Source organism: Lynx canadensis, chromosome B1, assembly GCF_007474595.2.
Source record: "Lynx canadensis isolate LIC74 chromosome B1, mLynCan4.pri.v2, whole genome shotgun sequence".
Lineage (NCBI taxonomy): Eukaryota > Metazoa > Chordata > Mammalia > Carnivora > Felidae > Lynx > Lynx canadensis.
Window position 1 is genome coordinate 126,609,645 of NC_044306.2, and position 18,787 is coordinate 126,628,431.

Below are 18,787 nucleotides of genomic sequence, written 5' to 3' on the forward strand. Positions count from 1 at the left end.
TTTATTTATTATTTTATACTGTCCCCTTTTAAATGTATTTGAGATTGATTATGGATTCTGAATTTTTGAATTATTGCTTCTACATTATTAAATATTTCATTCTACCTATTATCATTCTCAAAGAGGAAAAAAACCTGAATGTTCACCGTCACTGGCAGAATAAAAACACTTTTCACTCCCACTACTGTAGCGGGATACTGGACACTCTGAAAGGACTCACCCACCATACACTTGATCTTGGATAAATTACAATGAAACACAATTGCAATGCATTGTTGGCCACAAAGAAATAAAGGAAATCTGCAAGTAAGAAGGTCAGGGTAGAGGGAGGAGGGTGGGGAGGGGGAGGGAGGGAAGAGCTGAGACCAGAGCAGGGAACAGTAACCATTAGCACATACAAAAGCCAAGCTGCTGTCTGGGTGAAGAATAACATGAGCACTGCGATCTGGAATCTAAACTCTGACCCCTTTAAAAGTAGAGAAACTGAACCTAGGGCTTTGGCATTAAGCTGGGACCACTGAGTGACACTAAATTTGCCTGAGGTTGGTAGCACCCCATGGCTCCCAACAAGAACAAACAGAAATCCTCTCCAGAGAAAATCACTTGCAGAATATTTTGCAGCCAGCTATTAGATACCTTGAAGGTACAGCCAGCTATTAGATACCTTGAAGGAACACTTGCCACCATACAACTCGATCGTGGTAAGATGTACGAAATAAAAAACTATAATGAATTATTGGCCTCGCAAAGAAATACAGGAAATTCCCAAGGCGAGGCGGGTAGGGAAGAAAGAAAATGAAGGGGGAGAAGGAAGGGAGACAGGAAAAGAAGATCCCACAGAATAAATTCCTTAAAACCAAAAGAAATAGCCACTATAAATAAGAGTCAAGAAAAACAACCCAAGTAGATTGAACCCCTTCAGATTTCAGATACAGGAATTTTCAGACGTACAATGCCACAGAACACTGTATGAAATATGTAAAGAAACAGAAGACAAATGAAAAAGAAGGAAGCAACAAATAATTGTTGAAAATTATACTCTGAAGTGGAACCGTTAATTGTCACAGTCGAAAATGTAACATGGACAGGTAGAAGAAAAAGAGGTTAGATCTGGAGAGGAAGTTAAGCTTGAAGAGAGCTCTAAAGAACTAGAGAGAGTAGTAGAAACAAAGAGAAAGAAAATATGAGAGGAAAGTGGTCTAAGGGTTAAATGTCTCTTTACATATGATCTGCGGCCCATCTGTACTCACATGAAAATATTGTAAGAACTCCATGACTGAAATGGCTAAGTATTGATGATAATTTACATAATTTGGGAGGCATATATAAAGAACCTAACACAAAATTCTCACAAGATCTGACCAGAAAACTGGAATGAATTCTTAGCAGAAATGTGCTTTGAATCAAGTAAAGTTGAAATGTTTCTTTTTACGTTTACACTTTTAAGGACCAATACAACTGAGTCCACCCAGATAATCCAGAATAATCTCATCTCAAGGTGAGCTGATTAGCAACCTTAAGTCCCTTTTCCCAGGTAAAATAACAGATCCCAGGGATTAGGACATTTTGGGGGGCATTATGCCTACCAGAGATGTCTACCAACTAGGGTCATTCTGTTTTTGCATCACGGATGATTTTATTAATTCAAGAGGTCATGCTAACCATTGCCAGAGGCATTAACAGCACCCATATCAGACTAGAAGCTTTTAGGAAAAAAGATAAAATCTGTTTTTTAATGCTGTTTTCTAAAAGAAGGATTGAAAAATTAAAGCATTGCTGACATGCAATTAAGCCACTCAGCCTGAAGTAAATTAGGAACTCTCCAGAAGAGTTCAAACATGCTATTCAAGGAAATGTTCAATGTATTTCCACTTCTAAATGGGGTAACAGCGGCACCAAGAGCACCAAGCAGCTGAGAGACAAATCCGCAAATAGTTAAATTACTGACTAGGGAGGACACTTCCCACATTTATTACAGAAATTTTGTATTCAATTTACAGATGTTACAGAGCATTGTGTATGGAAATCTACAGAACATTTTCTGACATAAACAGTTTTGCATGCACTTCTTTTCTAATGATAATATAGCTTCTCATAATTTAATGAATGTACTAATGGAATTGGCAATGCTTGAAAGAATAGGAACTTATCTCAAAGATAAAAAGTGTCACTAAATTATACTCAGAAATTTAAAATGTACTTTAGTTTTGAGATTTATTATAACTTCTAAGGAGGAAAACACTGGAAAACAAATAGGTTTCAGTTCCAAGAGCATAAACATCTGATTCATTAATACTGAAGGGGATTTTCATATTTGTACTTTTTTAAAAAATATTATAATATACAGATTTTAAAATATAAGAACCGTATCTGCTACATATTAAATTCTAACAATTAAAAAAACAGTAAATTTGATAATAAAAACCTCTACAGTAAAAAAAATATTTACATCCTAAGTAGTATCAGTTTGGTCATAATGACTACCTCACAAGTTATCTTCTTTCTGGTCTATTACCTGCAGAGGACATATTAATCAAAGAGAAAAGTGTTTCAGTTATGCAAAATAAGTAAGCCCTGGAGATCTGTTGCACAGCACAATGCCTACAATTAACAGCAGTGTATTGTATTCTTAAAAATTTGCTAAGAGCGTGCCTGGCTGGCTCAGTCAGTTAAGCATCTGACTTAGCCTCAGATCATGATCTCATGGTTTTTGGGTTCGAGCCCTGCATCGGGCTCTGTGCAGACAGCTCAGAGCCTGGAGCCTGCTTCAGATTCTGTGTGTGTCTCTCTCTCTTCTCTTCCTCTACTTGTGCTTGCACTCTTTCTTCTCAAAAATAAATAAACATTAAAAAAAAATTTAATTTGCTAAGAGAGTAGTTCTTACATTATATGTTCTTACATTTAAAAAATAACAACAAATAAACAAGACAAAATAACAAGAACAAAATAACAAGAGGGCAGGAGGAAACTTTTGGAGATGATGAATAGGCTCATGGAATAAATTAGGGTTACGGTTTCACAGATGTATACTTATCCCCAAACTCTTCAAATCGTATACATGAAATATATACTTTTATACATTAAGTATATATACCTTTTATATCTCAAAAAAGTTATAATTCTTGACTTGAGATTAAAAAAAAAAAACTTTTAGTACTACACTAAGAGGTCATGAAAACAATCAAGTAAATACGATATCCAAAGTCAGAACCAGACAATAAAGATTAGGTAAATCAATCTTAAGAGTTTGTATATATATATATATATATATATACACATATAAACTTAAGAGTTTGTGTATATATATATATATATATATATATATATATATATAAAATTGTTATTTTCTATCCCAACGATCTTTTTGCATGGTCTATAAAGGAATCAAATGTTTTCTCATTAAAACAAATGCCTTGGATTCATTGTATGTTTTCTTCAAGTTTGGCGATGTTGACTATCAGAAAATTATACCTCTCATGAATGGAAAAGCCAGGACTTCATCCTGAAACATAAGCCCTCCAGCTGAAATGCAGTCTTCTTCCCCTGGAGAAGTACTCAGATCCCAGTTCGTTGTAATACTTTTGCCTTCAAAAGCCAGGCCAAAGTTCAGTAACACTATCCTTACTGAAAGCAGAGGGAAGACGGCTCCATACTTAAATGTTTTCTAATCTGCTCCTTATCAGAATGTCTAAGGGTCTGGATTGTAACCATACACTTACACTGAAAAACAATCACCTTACCCCCAATATGTCAAAATGTTATCAGAAAGCCCTTCATCTGAGATCTGATGTCTAACTGATGGCGTAGAGCTTCTCTTTGTCCGCTACCCTATCTGTTTCAGTAAAATGAAACCCCGTACTTATTGACATTTCCTCTCAGAAGACATTTCCTTTAAATTCAGGATATGTTCTTCTCGTACCAGCAGAGGGAGGCCTGATCCACTTCCTGAGCTTTGAGACTGCTCAATTAAGTCTCTCAGGGATTCTCCAGGAGGAATGTACGTTTCGTCCTGTTCTAACCCAATGCTGTACCGAGGCCTGGTTTCTTGTCTTTTATACCTAAAGATGCACAGAGAAAGATAATTTAAGATACTGAATTGCAATGATGGGTAAAACACTGCAAACAAAACAGTCATCACAGCAGATTTCATTTTAGCACAAGAGAAGATAAATTTTAGTATTTATTATCCTTACGTGATAAATGCTAGTACTTCTTTACCAATACAAGATACATGCTTACTATTTATTACCCTTAGTTATAATTTCCAAAATATAAATCATAATTATTTTGCTAACCTACAACCATCTATAATTCTTCTTCTCCATTCAACTGCCTATTTCCCAGCAGGGGTTCAATAATATTTTTCTATGGTTCCAATACTCATTGCCTAAAATTTCTCCCCTTAAGGTCTCTAATTAAAGCTGGAAATTTGGGGTTTACAAAAGACATAACAGAAAACTACTTCATCTAAGATAATGTATAAAGCAATAATACAGACAAATGAAAGAAATTTAAACTTTAGAAACATCTTGTCAATAATTATGCCTCCAATTAGAAATGAATTTACTTGAATCAACTCCTATTTGCAGAACAGTATCATAAATGAGTGTTACAAAAAGCAAATGATAAAAATTTAAAGGTCCTTGAGATCTCACAAAGTAGAAAATAAGTTCTTAGTGAACAAAAAGTAACTCTCACTTAACTTTAATAACTAAGCTCATTTTAGCTGAATCACTAATAAAAATGTGGCTTAAAATTTTTCAGTATTAAGGGAAAATTGTTAACTTGGGAAATAAGGAATTACTAGAATAATTCTAGGTTCAACATGGCCATTTCTTCACTTACGATCAAACCTTAGTAACAAGTAGCTCCTGAATTCCCTAACTATCCTAAATTCCCTAAGGGTGAAATTTATCTGGGTGGCTTTGATGTCTGAAACAGAAATGAGAAGGTATCTATTAACAGCTTCATTAGGACAAATATTTTCAAAAGTAACTGATAGTATCAGGGAAATCTAAGATTTAATTCGGTCAAAGAAAGCTACGGCGAAAAATAACAGGTGGAACAGTCGCATGAGGATCATATTTCAAACTCAGAATTCTACATCCACATGTCAGAAACTTACCTGAAGTAACAGAATAAAATAATAAGGACCAATAGCAAACTACAGACAGTTACAGATATAAGTAAGGCCTTGTGGTGTATAGGTCCATCAACAAAATCTGAAATTAAAAAGAAAGAGAGCCATAATATGGAGAATATTTTTACTTAAAAATTAGGAAGCAACTCCTTCCTAAAAGCGTTTGCTAAGCCCCATATACAAGATATAAAAAATCCTTTTAATCTGCCAATTGATAAGAATACTGTATATTGTATAGTAAATATATATGTGTGTATTAATATATATCTGTATTTGTGTTAATATGTTTGTATATTTGTATTTATTAATATATAAATATATAATTGTATAGTAAATACATACATATATATATATTCACAGTAGTTGAACTTATTTAATTTGGAATACATATATATATATATATATATATATACATATATATATGTATTCCATATATTTAATATGTATTAAATTAGTTGAACTTATTTAATTTGGAATACATATATATATTCCAAATTAAATAAGTTCAACTACTGTGAATCATTGTTCACCTAGGCATTTATTTCAAGAGCGTGAATTTCTTCCTCTCTGGAAGGAATAGGCTTGACACAGAATAGAAGTATAGAGTATGAATGAATGTACATGGATCAATACCCCCAAAATAGAAGTAGGTAGTTCATCTTTATTTCAGATCCAGCTGATGGGTTTACAGGCTTTTCTCGTGTGATTTCTGGAGTGTTCCATATCGTGAATTTGGATAAAAAAACTGGTCTATATTCTTTGTACATGAAACACACAGTCATCTTATGATGGATACAAAGGAACAGGATTCCTCAAAAGTTGCCAAATACAGAAGATATGATGTGCACCACTTCAAACAAAGATGCCTTTCAAAACTACATTGCTAAATTTTCCATAAATTGCATCGTATTTTAAAATAATGGATATGTTCTACTCAAAGAATTATTGTGTGATCCTTTTATAGAACAAATTATTAAATATTATTCATGTTGTTTTAACTCCAGCTCTTGACAAATCAGATTTACTTACAGCATGATTTCTTAAACTTGGAAAACTTTATACAAATGCATATTTACTGACTGTAACCTCAGAGATTTTTGTTCCAAGTATTTTATTTTTTTACAATCATCCCAGATGATTTATATGCAAGTAGTCTCTGAAACATATTTGGAGAAAACTGACCTAAAACCAGGTGCACTTATGTAGTAACAGAATTAGCAGTGTTCTTACTATGGGGACCATACTCCCTTGAGAGAGTGATTACTTTTATTTAATTTTTAAGGGTATTATTGTAATTTATGACTTTGGTTGCTATGAACAAGAGGTTTTCCAACTGCACTCTATACTTTTAACTCTATGGCTACCTAAATGTTTTGCCTGGGGACCCTATCTCACCCAATGTAACATTTTTTTTTTCACTTAAAAGTATTACATAGTCCATGAATAAAAACTAAAAAGCACCAACTAATGAAATAACTAAAATTGCCATCATCTCACTACTTAGGAAAATTACTATTAGCATTTAACACATGCTTTTGCAGTATCATTTCAATGAACAGAAAAAAAAGCTTATGAGCAAACTATTTCACAAGAAGGCATTATATACACCCTTGTCTGTGGCAGCATTATTCACAATAGCTAAAATGTGGAAGAAACCCAACTGTCCATTGACAGGTGAAAAGATGAGCAAACTGTGGTATATGCTTACATACACGGAATATTATTCGACCTTACTGTGTTCCGATATATGCTACAACTTGCTGACTTGTAAGGACATTATACCAAGTGAAATAAGCCAGTAACTTAAAGACAAACATTGTGTATGATTCCACTTCTATGAGATACTTAGAGGAGTCAAAATCATAAAGAGAAAGAGTAGAATGGTGGTAGTTGCCAGGAGCTGGGGGAAGCTGATGTTTAATGTGTACAGAGTTTCAGTTTTACAAGATGAACAGAGCTATGGAGATGGATGAGGTTGATAGTTGTACAAAAATATTTAGTACCACTGGATTGTATACTGAAAAGCAGTTACAATGGTAAATTCTATGGTGTATTTTACCATAGAGAAAAATTGGAGAAAAACAAAACAAAACACTGTTGCTTCAGAACTAGATTTTCGTTAATAATACTGTGAATATTTTCAAAAACAATAAAAATTTTCTCCACATAAGTTTTAAAGACTGCATAGTATATATGCAGGCACATCCTGATTAGAAAGTCAGTCTTCTGGGGCACCTGGGTGGCTCAGTCAGTTAAGCGTCCGACTTTAGCTCAGGTCATGATCTCACAGCTCGTGGGTTCGAGCCCCGCGTCGGGCTCTGTGCTGACAGCTCAGCCAGGAGCCTGCTTCAGACTCTCTGTCTCCCTCTCTCTCTGCACCCCCCTCCCTGTTTGTGCTCTGTCTCTCTCTGTGTGTCTCAAAAATAAATAAACTTTAAAAAAATCTTAAAAGAAAAAAATTTTTTGACGAAGTCAATCTTCTGATGCTGTATATTTAGAAGACCATAAAGATTTTGCTCTAATACACCTTTGCTGAAATACACAAAACCCTGTGAACACTCTTACAAGTACATCATGACAGATGTCAATGGTGATTTCTTTAATCTAGATTCCCAGAAGTAGAGTCATTAATTCAACCAATATATATTTCAAGGCTTTCCAAACACATTGTCAAAATGTCCTTTAAAAAATATTACAAAGCTTTATATTTCACCATCAGTGTGACCATATGTTTTAATTATTTTGAAGTAATTTCAGTCTTATATAAAACCTGTAAGGACAAAGAAGTCGAATATGTCCTTCACAGAGATTTCCCATTTTTAAAATTTTACCATACCTGTTTTATAATTGTCTTGCTCTCTCAGTACGGGTGTCTGTGGGTCCATCTTTATATATATATATATATATATATATATATATATATATATATGCATATATATACATAACATGTATATATAAATATGTGTATATATTTGTATTCATATTTATGCTTATTTACTCATATGTATGTATAATGTAAAGATCATCTGAAGTTACAGACATAATGCCCTACCCATAAACACTTCAGAATGCACTTCCTAAGGACAAGGTCTTACAAAATGGTAATAAAATTGCCAAAATGAGGAAATTAACATGAATACAGAAATTGAAAATAAATCTTACTTTGAAATATTTGGATTTTTGTTATAAACTATAATCCACAGGTCTTCATACTAGGCTGATAATCTTGTCATCAGCCTAAAATACACTGAACAATTATTCATGATCTACACTACTTATAAAATATGAATGGAAGCAGTCTGCATCTGAAAAGACTAAATAAGAGACCATTAAAGAAATCCAGTTTTGTATTTACAACTTCAGAGACACTGCCAACGGTCCAGAGAATAAGATGTTCAGGAACCTGACCCACACTGCAGGACAGGTCCAAAAAGCCATTTAGGCTTTAACACCAGCAGAAATTATATAAAGTAGCACATGCACTGTCTGGCAAGTGGTGCTTAGGAAATCTTGAAAATAACTTGAGGACTCTTCAAATCAAAGAGGCAAGGTTTTTACACAATGAATTGCGTAGCAAATTTCCCTCCACCAGGTTACGGGCAAAGTCAACAATAAACCCAAGGTGAGCACAACACTACTCCAGTGAGAGCACAATTCACTGTGTTCATACATACGCAGAGGTACAAATGCCATGGTACATATACATGCAAACACTGTCCCTGGAAACTTAGTTTAAAATGTGTTTCCAATTTTACGGATAACAAGAGCAAAAAGCCTGAGCTTGCAGAAAACCAAGAGAATGCCGGATACTCAATTAAAACGAGAAGAACCAACTACTTAAGCACAATGTATTATCAGTATATGCACACAGAACACTTTTTCATTCCAGTGATTAATTGTACTGAAACTCAGCCTCGCTGCCTTTTGCTTTCCATGCAAATGCAGAGTACACTCTGAACTGTAAGAACACTGTATTTATTACCCATCTTATTAGATTTCTGATTTATGAGAGCAATGAGACTAGAAAGGATCTAAGGGATTTTTTCCTTAACCTTTCTTTCTAAGGCTAGCATTACTCCCATTTTCCTTTTCTTTGCCCCAATAACCCCATCCCCTGCAGCCTCCTGTTCTTCTGTCAGGAACAGGTGATCCTTATCAATAAACCTTTTGTTTCTGTTGGTCATGCTGGTCATGTTTTAATCTGCCATTACCTGTGCTCAGAGCATTAACAATGTAAACATTCAAGTCACTGCCAGGGTCTTGGAAAGCGAACACTTCCAGATTCCTATCAGGAAAGGAACAGAGCACACAGTTCTCTCTAGGGCAGCAGAGTTTTACCTGTGCTGTCACTTCAACTGCTCAAGGAAGTAGAACGGAGAACCCTCCAGGGAAGTCTGGTTCACTCTTAGAAGCAAGTAAAAATCACCAGTGGTTTCTTAACAAAATAGCATTCTGTCACTGCTTGTTTTTTCTCTGATAAGTAAGCAGTTTGTGACTGTTTAAAACAGCAGGACCTTTTTTTTTTTTTTTTAAGTGCAAAGGATTGTTCCTAATTGCAATAAGACATAGAAGAAAAAACCAGGTCGCTAGGAAAGATCTTGGAAATAAGACTGCCCAAAGATATCTCTGCCTGGGCTCTCAAAATTATAATCATGGATAAATTAAAGACAGCTTTTTATTCATAGAGCATAAAGCACCTGAAAAGTATATTTTTGTCAGAGGATTTTGGTCAACAAGGGATACTGCAAAAGTATCTTACTTACATCTCACATTGGGATTCTCTCTTATAGTAACATTTAGAAATAAATGGACTATAACAACAAAGATATAATTTACTAGTTATTTTCCTGAATAAAAATAGTTACATTACACTTCTTGGTAGCACAACAGGTTAAGACAGATTTTTTTAATGGTAATTTTATTATTTATTTTTTTTTTAATTTAAGTACAGTTGACATGCAATGTTCCAGCAGTTTCAGGTGTACAACATAGTGATGCAGCAGTTCTATATATTAAGCTATGCTTATGAGGACAGGTGTATTACCATGCACACCATACATTATTACAGTATTATTGACTAAATTTCCCATGCTGTACTTTTCATGCCCCTGACTTATATATTTCATAGCTGGAAGTTTGTGCCTCTTAATCTTGGTCAGCTATTCTGCCCACCCTCCCAACTCCCTCCCCCTGTAGCAACCCCCAGTTTATTCTCTGTATTTTAGATTCTGAAGACATCATTTTTATATCCAGATTACTGTGTTCAATGAGAAAGAAAAGGACTAATTATTTCTAAATTCCTTTCATCTGTCTCATATACAAAGCCACCTAGAAACAGTTAGGAGCTGAACACTTCGAGAGATGTTAGAGCTACTCCCTAGCAAGAAATTTAGCTCAGACTCATGCATTGGATCATACTGCCATGGGCATAATATATGTATTAGAAGGAAAATTCTGGAACTCATCTTTGCATTCTTGACACTATTATATATTCAATCTATCTGTGATGTGGAGAACAAAGGAGATGTTCCATTGGTTAAATATCTGTTACCTACAGACTTTGATTTGTAATTGGCAGTATCTAACCTATGCAATAGCTTTTTTTTTAAGTTTTTTTTCAATGTTTATTTATTTTTGAGAGAGAGAGAGGGGGGGAGACAGAGTATAAGTAGAGGAGGACAGAGAGAGAGGAAGACACAGAATCTGAAGCAGGTTCCAGGTTCTGAGCTGTCAGCACAGAGCCTGATGCAGGACCCAGGAACCATGAGATCATGACTTAAGTTGAAGCTGACACTTAACAAACTGAGCCACCCAGGTGCCCCAGCAATAGCATTTTAAAACAAATCTGTAAACTTCTCAGAATATATTTGTTAACTAAGAAAAGAAATACGATAAATTTTAACTCTGAAAATTGTGTAGTATAATTTGACTTAAACTACATTGAGATTACCATATGTCAAAACAGAATGTTATTTCTGAGACATTTTCTATGAAGTATACATGTAGTATATATGAGGAATTACTATATTTAGACACATGAACATATCTATTTCAAAAAATTATATAACTTTGATTTTATAGAAGCAAAATTAAAGGATCCCATTTAAAAAAGGAACAGCTTCTGCTCATTTCAACACCATTCACTTCTTTAAGTGCTCATTTAAAGGAATTAAAACATAAGTAACTATAGTAAGTAATTTGGAGTAAGGGTAAAAACCTCATCAATTTCTCCTGCCTTCACACAATTGCAAGAGAGCATTTTACTCCCAATATCTTGGTCAAACCATCTGATGCTGTGAGTCTGGACACACATCATTCCTCTCAGCATCCTGGTGCCCTGCTCACCAATTCTGCAGACAGGGAGCCAGACAGCAGGGCACCACGACCTCTCCCTTTAAGCCTCTCCATCAAAACAGACATCTCTTCCTACCCTTAGCACCAGCTGCAGTGTTACTGGGCTTCCCAGATCATATTTTAGTGTTTATGATACAGGTGCTGCATTTGATCTAGTTACTTCCCGTATTTCCTCCTTCCAGAGAAAGAATGTTATCCTGGGGTGTTCTGCTTTTCTGGGGCTGAAAGGGAATAAACAAAGCAAAAGGAAACCCAGCATTCATTAAAGAATTTAGCTGTATTCTGGCTGTCCTTCATCTTCCTTTTTGAAAGAGAAGATGACAAATAAAATTTCGAGGACATAAATAAACATTGATAAATATTATTGCATGGGATTGTGTATCTCTAATATCCTGCTGAATGTATCTAAGTTTAAAAAAAAAGAGCCTGAGGGGCGCCTGGGTGGCGCAGTCGGTTAAGCGTCCGACTTCAGCCAGGTCACGATCTCGCGGTCCGTGAGTTCGAGCCCCGCGTCGGGCTCTGGGCTGATGGCTCAGAGCCTGGAGCCTGTTTCCAATGCTGTGTCTCCCTCTCTCTCTGCCCCTCCCCCGTTCATGCTCTGTATCTCTCTGTCCCAAAAATAAATAAACGTTGAAAAAAAAAAATTAAAAATAAAAAAAAAGAGCCTGAGAAACCTCTGGATAGGTAGAAAAGATTTTCTTGTTTGTTTTTAATAAGGACAATTTATTTGTAGGTTTTTACCCCTATGCTCAGTACTTCTCTAATCTCTAATAACAAAACCTTGCCTAAGCTTATTACGTAGCACCCAGTAATACAGGTCTTTTGCGATGAGGTTAATCATTTAACTTTTTTGGAAGAGCAGTTATATAAGAAGCAAGAACAACAACGAAAATGGTCAGCTCGATATTTTAGCCTTCTAGTCTTTTGATAACATAGCCTCTGCTTTCTAGCAATTTGACATAAAGATTTATAATAAATCTACTATATATGGATTCAGTAGTTATGTATATGTAAAGTACTTAGAAAAGAGCCAAAGTAAGTGTTCCATTCTCATTAGCAAATATCACAATCATGAGGATGATTTCCATGGCTCTTAGGCCAGAAAATCAGCCTGGGCTCTGAGCTTTCAAGGGTCCTACTCTGGCTCCCTCCAACCATGACCCTTCCCATTAAGCAATGAGTCTCCAGGACCCGGGGGATGTGTCCACTCAGAACCTGTCCCATCCCACTCTTCTTTTAAACCACTGGCCATGGCCAGTGTATGGTGGAGGTTAAAAAAAAAAAAAAAAGGCAGCAGCTCTATGGCATAGCTATGTTACAAATGCTAGTGCTCTCAGACCACTACCTATAGTGACTTTTACTAGACCCCAAAATGACTGCACCAGAAGGGTAAGATGGAATCTGCCCAGAACTCACCTAGGTACTACCGGGGATCCTCAAATTTCAAAGCAATAAACTCCACACAAGCCTATCACTTTACATAATTTTCAGTATTATGCACCAACCATTCCTGAATCCTCTTTCCCATTCTGCTCTAAAACAAGGATTTGTCGGGGCGCCTGGGTGGCGCAGTCGGTTAAGCGTCCGACCTCAGCCAGGTCACGATCTCGCGGTCCGGGAGTTCGAGCCCCGCGTCAGGCTCTGGGCTGATGGCTCAGAGCCTGGAGCCTGTTTCCAATGCTGTGTCTCCCTCTCTCTCTGCCCCTCCCCCGTTCATGCTCTGTCTCGCTCTGTCCCAAAAATAAATAAAAAACGTTGAAAAAAAAAATTAAAAAAAATAAATAAATAAATAAAAATAAAACAAGGATTTGTCTTCTCAGTGCTGCTGCCTTTCTACTCAAAGCCGTTTCACTCAGTTCTCTCGAGATTTATTCCACTATTTTTAAAAGTCTCAGCCTCCTCAGAGAAAATTCCCTCATCTGCCTAGTGCTAACTAGAATCTGGCTCCATCTACAGGACGATACATGCACTGCAGCCCTTTCAGCAATAGAAGGGTTGGAATTTTCCTAAACCTATTGCAAGTTCTAAGACACATTGCTTCCACTTGCATGTGAAAAGCCTTTTCTCCTTGGGGGAAGAGATTCTAAAATCTAGCACCACTGCCTTCATTTCCAGCCATTTCTCACCCTCCTCCCTCCCTTGTCCCCAGTACATAAGCCTCTATACCAGGGCTATTCAAAATGTTGTCTATAGACTGCCAACTTTCTGCAACTGGTTCACAAGGAAATAGCTACAAAAACCAGAAAGCAAACATTTAGAACTTGACCACAATTTGATATCAGCAGACTTCTCTTTGAAGGTGTTGTCAAAGGCATGCTGAGACACAAGCGGTGCTTTTTCTACCAAAAGTATTACCCAAAGTTTAATGTGCATACAAATCATTTGAGGAATATTGTTAAAAAATACATTTTGTAGTCTGGGGTGGGGTCAGAGATTCCACACGCATAATGAGTTCTGACTGACACTTATGAGCTGATCTACAGACCTATTTTCAATAACAAAGCTTTAGAAAACTTAATTATGAGATTTTCTCCAACCAACCACATTGTTTGCTATGCCTGCATTTTGCAAATGCTTCTCAAGCATTACAAACCAAAACAGTGTGTTTACTACTGCCTCTATTTAGTCACTGCTCCTAACAGGCGGTGCAACCTTGGGAAAGTTAGGTGACCCCTCTGTGCTGCAATGTCCTTATCTTTACACAAGGAGTAAGTCTAAGTACCTCATAGGATTGTTGTGGGACTCAACTGGGTTAAATAATGTGATACTGAACATGCCTGGCCCATGTTAGCCATTATAATATTTTTTAAATTTTTATTCCTGTCTTATCCATCCAGTGATCTCCTATTCATCCTTACAGTCTTGTTCAAGTGTCACTTCTATGAAGGTCTTTTGACAACCTCCCACCCCACAGTAAACCACTCACTTGTTTGTGTCCTTAATACACTTTACAATCTGACTCCACTAAAACATTCCTGACTGAATACAATTTAATTATTTACATATTTCTCTCTCACAGGCCAGTGTGCACGTCTTGAGAGCAAGAATTTTCTTCATCCATTTCTGTATCCCTAACACCTAGCATGTTGACTGGCAATCTATATAAAAAATCTGTCTGTGAATGTTTTATGTGAATGATTATGAATAATCCTTTAAAGCTTTCTAGGCTTTAGCAGAAACAAGCGTTATAAAATGTTATCATCAAAGCCATGAAATGTCAGTATATTTTGTTAGGAAGATTTTCTCAAGAAGTAAAATCAATCATGAGAAATCATTTTAAACCACTGATATAAGACTTGGGCTTTAGGACACGGTGACAATTCCAATTATCTATTTTGCGGTGAGAGTAAAGAGGAGAAAGGAAACATGGGAGCAGTTTTTAACAAAAAGCCCTTCCAGTTTCAGTATTTGTCTTTTGCAACGAGCGACACTTAAATGTAGAAGTTTTGAAATTAAATTTTCTAGATATCTCCTCCATTCTATCAATATATTGATATATGATTTGGCTAAAAACTAGCTGCTCTAGTACAGATAAAAGGAAATTATCCAGCAAATAATCCAATTCAATCTTTTATTTTTTTTAATGCATGTTAGCCTAATGGCAGTTTTCGAGTGAAGTATAACTTCTGATTAACACTTCAAGGTAAGCATAAAACCCTGTCTCCCTCCTCTATGCTTCTAAAACACACTGCAAGCTCTGGAACCCCTAGATTTCACAGGGAAGTGGGGACAAGTGAAAGAAACGAGATTCTCAAGCATGAAGCCCCATACGACTACTTTTCCAAGAACTACTTGCCCATGTCTTTGAATTACGTCATCTTGCCTTGGTCCCCTGCCCCAGCAGTGGAAAATGATCAGGTACCTTAATTTAGGAAAGGCAGAGTAATTCTCGTCTTTATTTCCTTTGTGGCTAAAGCTCTTCCAGCCCCAAAGCTTTCTTCTCCTTACCTCTACTCTTCAGTGGAGGCAGCGTAGGGTGCAGGTCTTTGTTACACTCGTTCCGCTCTGTGCAGCACTCAATGGATCTTCTCTGATGAGGAATGGGGGTGTCCTAAAGTTGAGCCCAAACAGCTATGAGTGGGGTTCCCCTAAATTTCAAAGTCACATAATCTAAAATTTTTTTTAGCTTATTTATTTATTTTGAGAGAAAGAGAGACAGACAGACAGAGACAGATAGCTCGAGCAGGGGAGGGGCAGAGAGAGAGGAAGACAGAGAATACCAAGCAGGCTCCACACTGTCAGCACAGAGCCTGAAACAGGGCTCGAACCCACAAACTGTGAGATCGTGACCTGAGCCGAAATCAAGAGTCAGACGCTTAACTTAACCAACTGAGCCACCCAGGCACCCCCTCAAAGTCACATAATCTAAAACTTGAGATACTAACACCATTCAGGGAATTCACTTAAAATTCTGATAATTTTCCTGAAACATTCTGAAAATGTTTTTTTATATTAGAAAATTTCTCTCAAATTTCCAAATATTATCTTACTGCGGCTTTTGCATTTCAACAAAACTACTACTACATTTGTAATAACCAGGGTGCATAGTTATAAACTGAGGAAGATGGCTTGCATTAATGCAGTTAACTAAACTGGAATCTGAGCGGGATGATCTAAAGAGTCATTAAGCAAGAAGCTAACAGCAAAAATAAAAATAATACTTGCTTCTGCAACGAAAGGAGGATTGGCCCAATGAGACAATTTTCAGATTATTTTCCAACTTACTAAAAACAGGGTGGGCAAGAAAAACAATTCTTTTATATAGCTTGAAACCTAACTGTTTGAAAGCTAGCAATGAAAGTTACAAGGCAGAAGCATGTGATCTTCCTTACCCGGCACTGAAAATCTGAGCCTTCTAGTCCTAGGCATCCAGAAGTGACCACAGGCATCCCAGAATCATCTTCTTCTATCATTGTGAAACAATATCCATCTGTGCTGAAGACCAAACAGGCAAAGTAAGTGTGTGTGTGTGTGTGTGTGTGTGTGTGTGTGTGTGTGTGTATGTGTGTGTGTCTAGGGGAAAAGGAAAGGAACATGTTAATCATTTGTTTTACTACACACAAGGAGAAAGTCAAAGATCATTACAAGTTACAACCTGTTAAGAAAATTCCAAAACTTTCTTTTATGAAACTGGATTTAATAGTCATAAAAAATTAGGTAATATCTTCTCTGTCTAGAAACTTGTGAGAAAGAAGGAAATAAACTTGCCATATAACATATACTATTAGTAACCATATACCCCAATTACTACACACTCATTTTGGTCCTCCATCGCCTCCACAAATCCAAAAACACAACTATTTTTCTCACCTTCTATATGAAGGAATTGAGGCTCAGAGAGCTTGAGCAATTTCTCAAAGGCCTTACAGACAGTGAGAGGCAAGGCAGAGGTTTGACCCCATGCAGGTGAACATTTATGCTCGTTCTATTTGCTCCAAATGAAACAAACTTGTCTCTCACTAAGGCACCAAAAGAAAGACAGGTAGAAGCTAGGATCAGCACAACATAACCAAGGTGATTAAGACTGTGCCACTGGGTCCCTCTGCTTTGGGACTGATCTGTCATGAGAAACATCAGGCTTTGTTGTAAACAGGTGGGGCTTACATCGGGGGTACGGTGAAGGTGGACAACAGAAAGAAGGGCTGTTAACAAGACCATGGAAAGCAAAGAAACAAAAACTAAATTTCTGTGTGGTTTTCTACATTAAAGAGAACGTTCACTTATTCTACCTCATGCAATCCTCTCAACAACAATGGAAAATAATACTATTTCTATTTACAGACGAGGAAATTAAAGGTAGAGAGTTTAATAAACTTGTACAAGGTTGCAGAACAAACAGTAACAGAATCAGGCCTTGCATCAAGGACCTCTTGCTTTATCCCCACACGTTTTCCACTATCCTCTCCTGGGACCAAATCTGAAAAACAAGAACTATTATACACAGAACTATTTACAAACAGACCTTACTGTCTTCACAAGTTAGGGTGACTCCTAATATATGTCATCAACCACTATTGCGTGTGTTTAGAAATTAAGTACTAAAGTATATCTCCATCTTTTTCTCATACATATGCTTGCTCAGCGCCCAAGACAGATATAGCAGTGTAGTCCTGAAAGGTCACAGGAAGAATGCTCTGAGCACAGCATTAGCCATGATTTGTGGATTTGTCTATTCTATATTAGTGGTAGCAGCATTCTGCCATACATTAGCCCTTCAGTTATCATCAACACCCTTAGAACTGTTTACTTGGTTTATAACCCTCGTGATCCAAAATACTTCAGTTTATAAGAACTAGAACAGCAAAGTTCAAATATACTAATGAATGGCTAGGAAGGGCCGATGGTAAATCTCTTTGTTAGACTAAGGTCAAATGCATGAAAATTATTGTGGAATACAGACTCTGCCTCTGAACAACCCTTGCTCTCAATTCTTTGGGGCTTTTTAGCCAATTTGCTGAAATTGCTATGAAAATCTAAAGCATGTAATCACTGAAGGCAATAAATAAAAGAGCTGTCCCTTAGAAATGTAAGCAATATGAGCAAACAATACCCAGATGATTTTTTTATTCCTTTCCTTCCCATTTAGACCATATGTGTGACTTAGTTTTCTCATCACAAGTAAAATTCAGGAATTATCAGAAATAAAGTCATCTTAATTTTCTGACATTAGGAATTCACAGGGCTAGAAAGAGTGATACAATATGTTAAATCTAAACCAAAAAAAAACTCTCCTTATTTATGACTTCCCCTTACTCAAAATCTGAATATATGGAAAGGCACTCATCAGAATAAAAAAAAAAAGAATAAGAAATGCTGGTTAAGCTGTGGCAAGTTATTCTTACAATGTCCTGGGAAATGTAAAGAAACATCAGGGAGAGTAAATTCAAGCTTTAAAAATATACTCCCTTGTCTGCAAGAGAGTAGAACTAAAAATATAAACAGGGTGTGGAGAAGGAGAGAAACCCTGGAGAAAAGTCAGTGTCCCCTAAGTCATAAATTCAGACAGAAATCAAATATTTAGTTGGAAGACAAGCAAAAAGGTTAGAGAACCATTTCAAGTGCATAATTATCTGCAACAAAGCAAAATTTATAAGCTTCCCATTGACATTACCAGCTAGTTAGGAACACTAACTGGAAATGAGCAGTACAATTACAGAAACTTCAGAATCACTTGAGAACTTTCAATTCTTGAGCAAACACAAACGTAAACAAAGCTATGTTCCAAAGTCAAAGCTGTTCAACTCCCTCTGCTGAGAGAGGGCTGCAGAATGTCACAAAAGGCAATTAAGTCCT

General features: G+C 36.4%; 1 protein-coding gene across 2 annotated transcripts in view; it reads right to left on the reverse strand.

Moving 5' to 3' along the window:
- The window catches only part of BMPR1B (bone morphogenetic protein receptor type 1B), a 179,138-nt gene that overhangs the window by 22,023 nt on the left and 138,328 nt on the right, over positions 1 to 18,787 (reverse strand). Inside the window, exons 4-7 of one of the 2 annotated variants that reach the window (XM_030313413.1) lie at positions 16,327 to 16,424; positions 15,443 to 15,545; positions 5,126 to 5,222; positions 3,920 to 4,058 (exon numbers count right to left, since the gene is read on the reverse strand). In XM_030313413.1, coding sequence (XP_030169273.1) covers positions 3,920 to 4,058; positions 5,126 to 5,222; positions 15,443 to 15,545; positions 16,327 to 16,424 — 437 coding nt within the window. Of the gene's footprint in view, positions 1 to 3,919; positions 4,059 to 5,125; positions 5,223 to 15,442; positions 15,546 to 16,326; positions 16,430 to 18,787 lie in introns of both variants that reach the window. The other variant, XM_030313411.1, reaches the window with a different exon arrangement.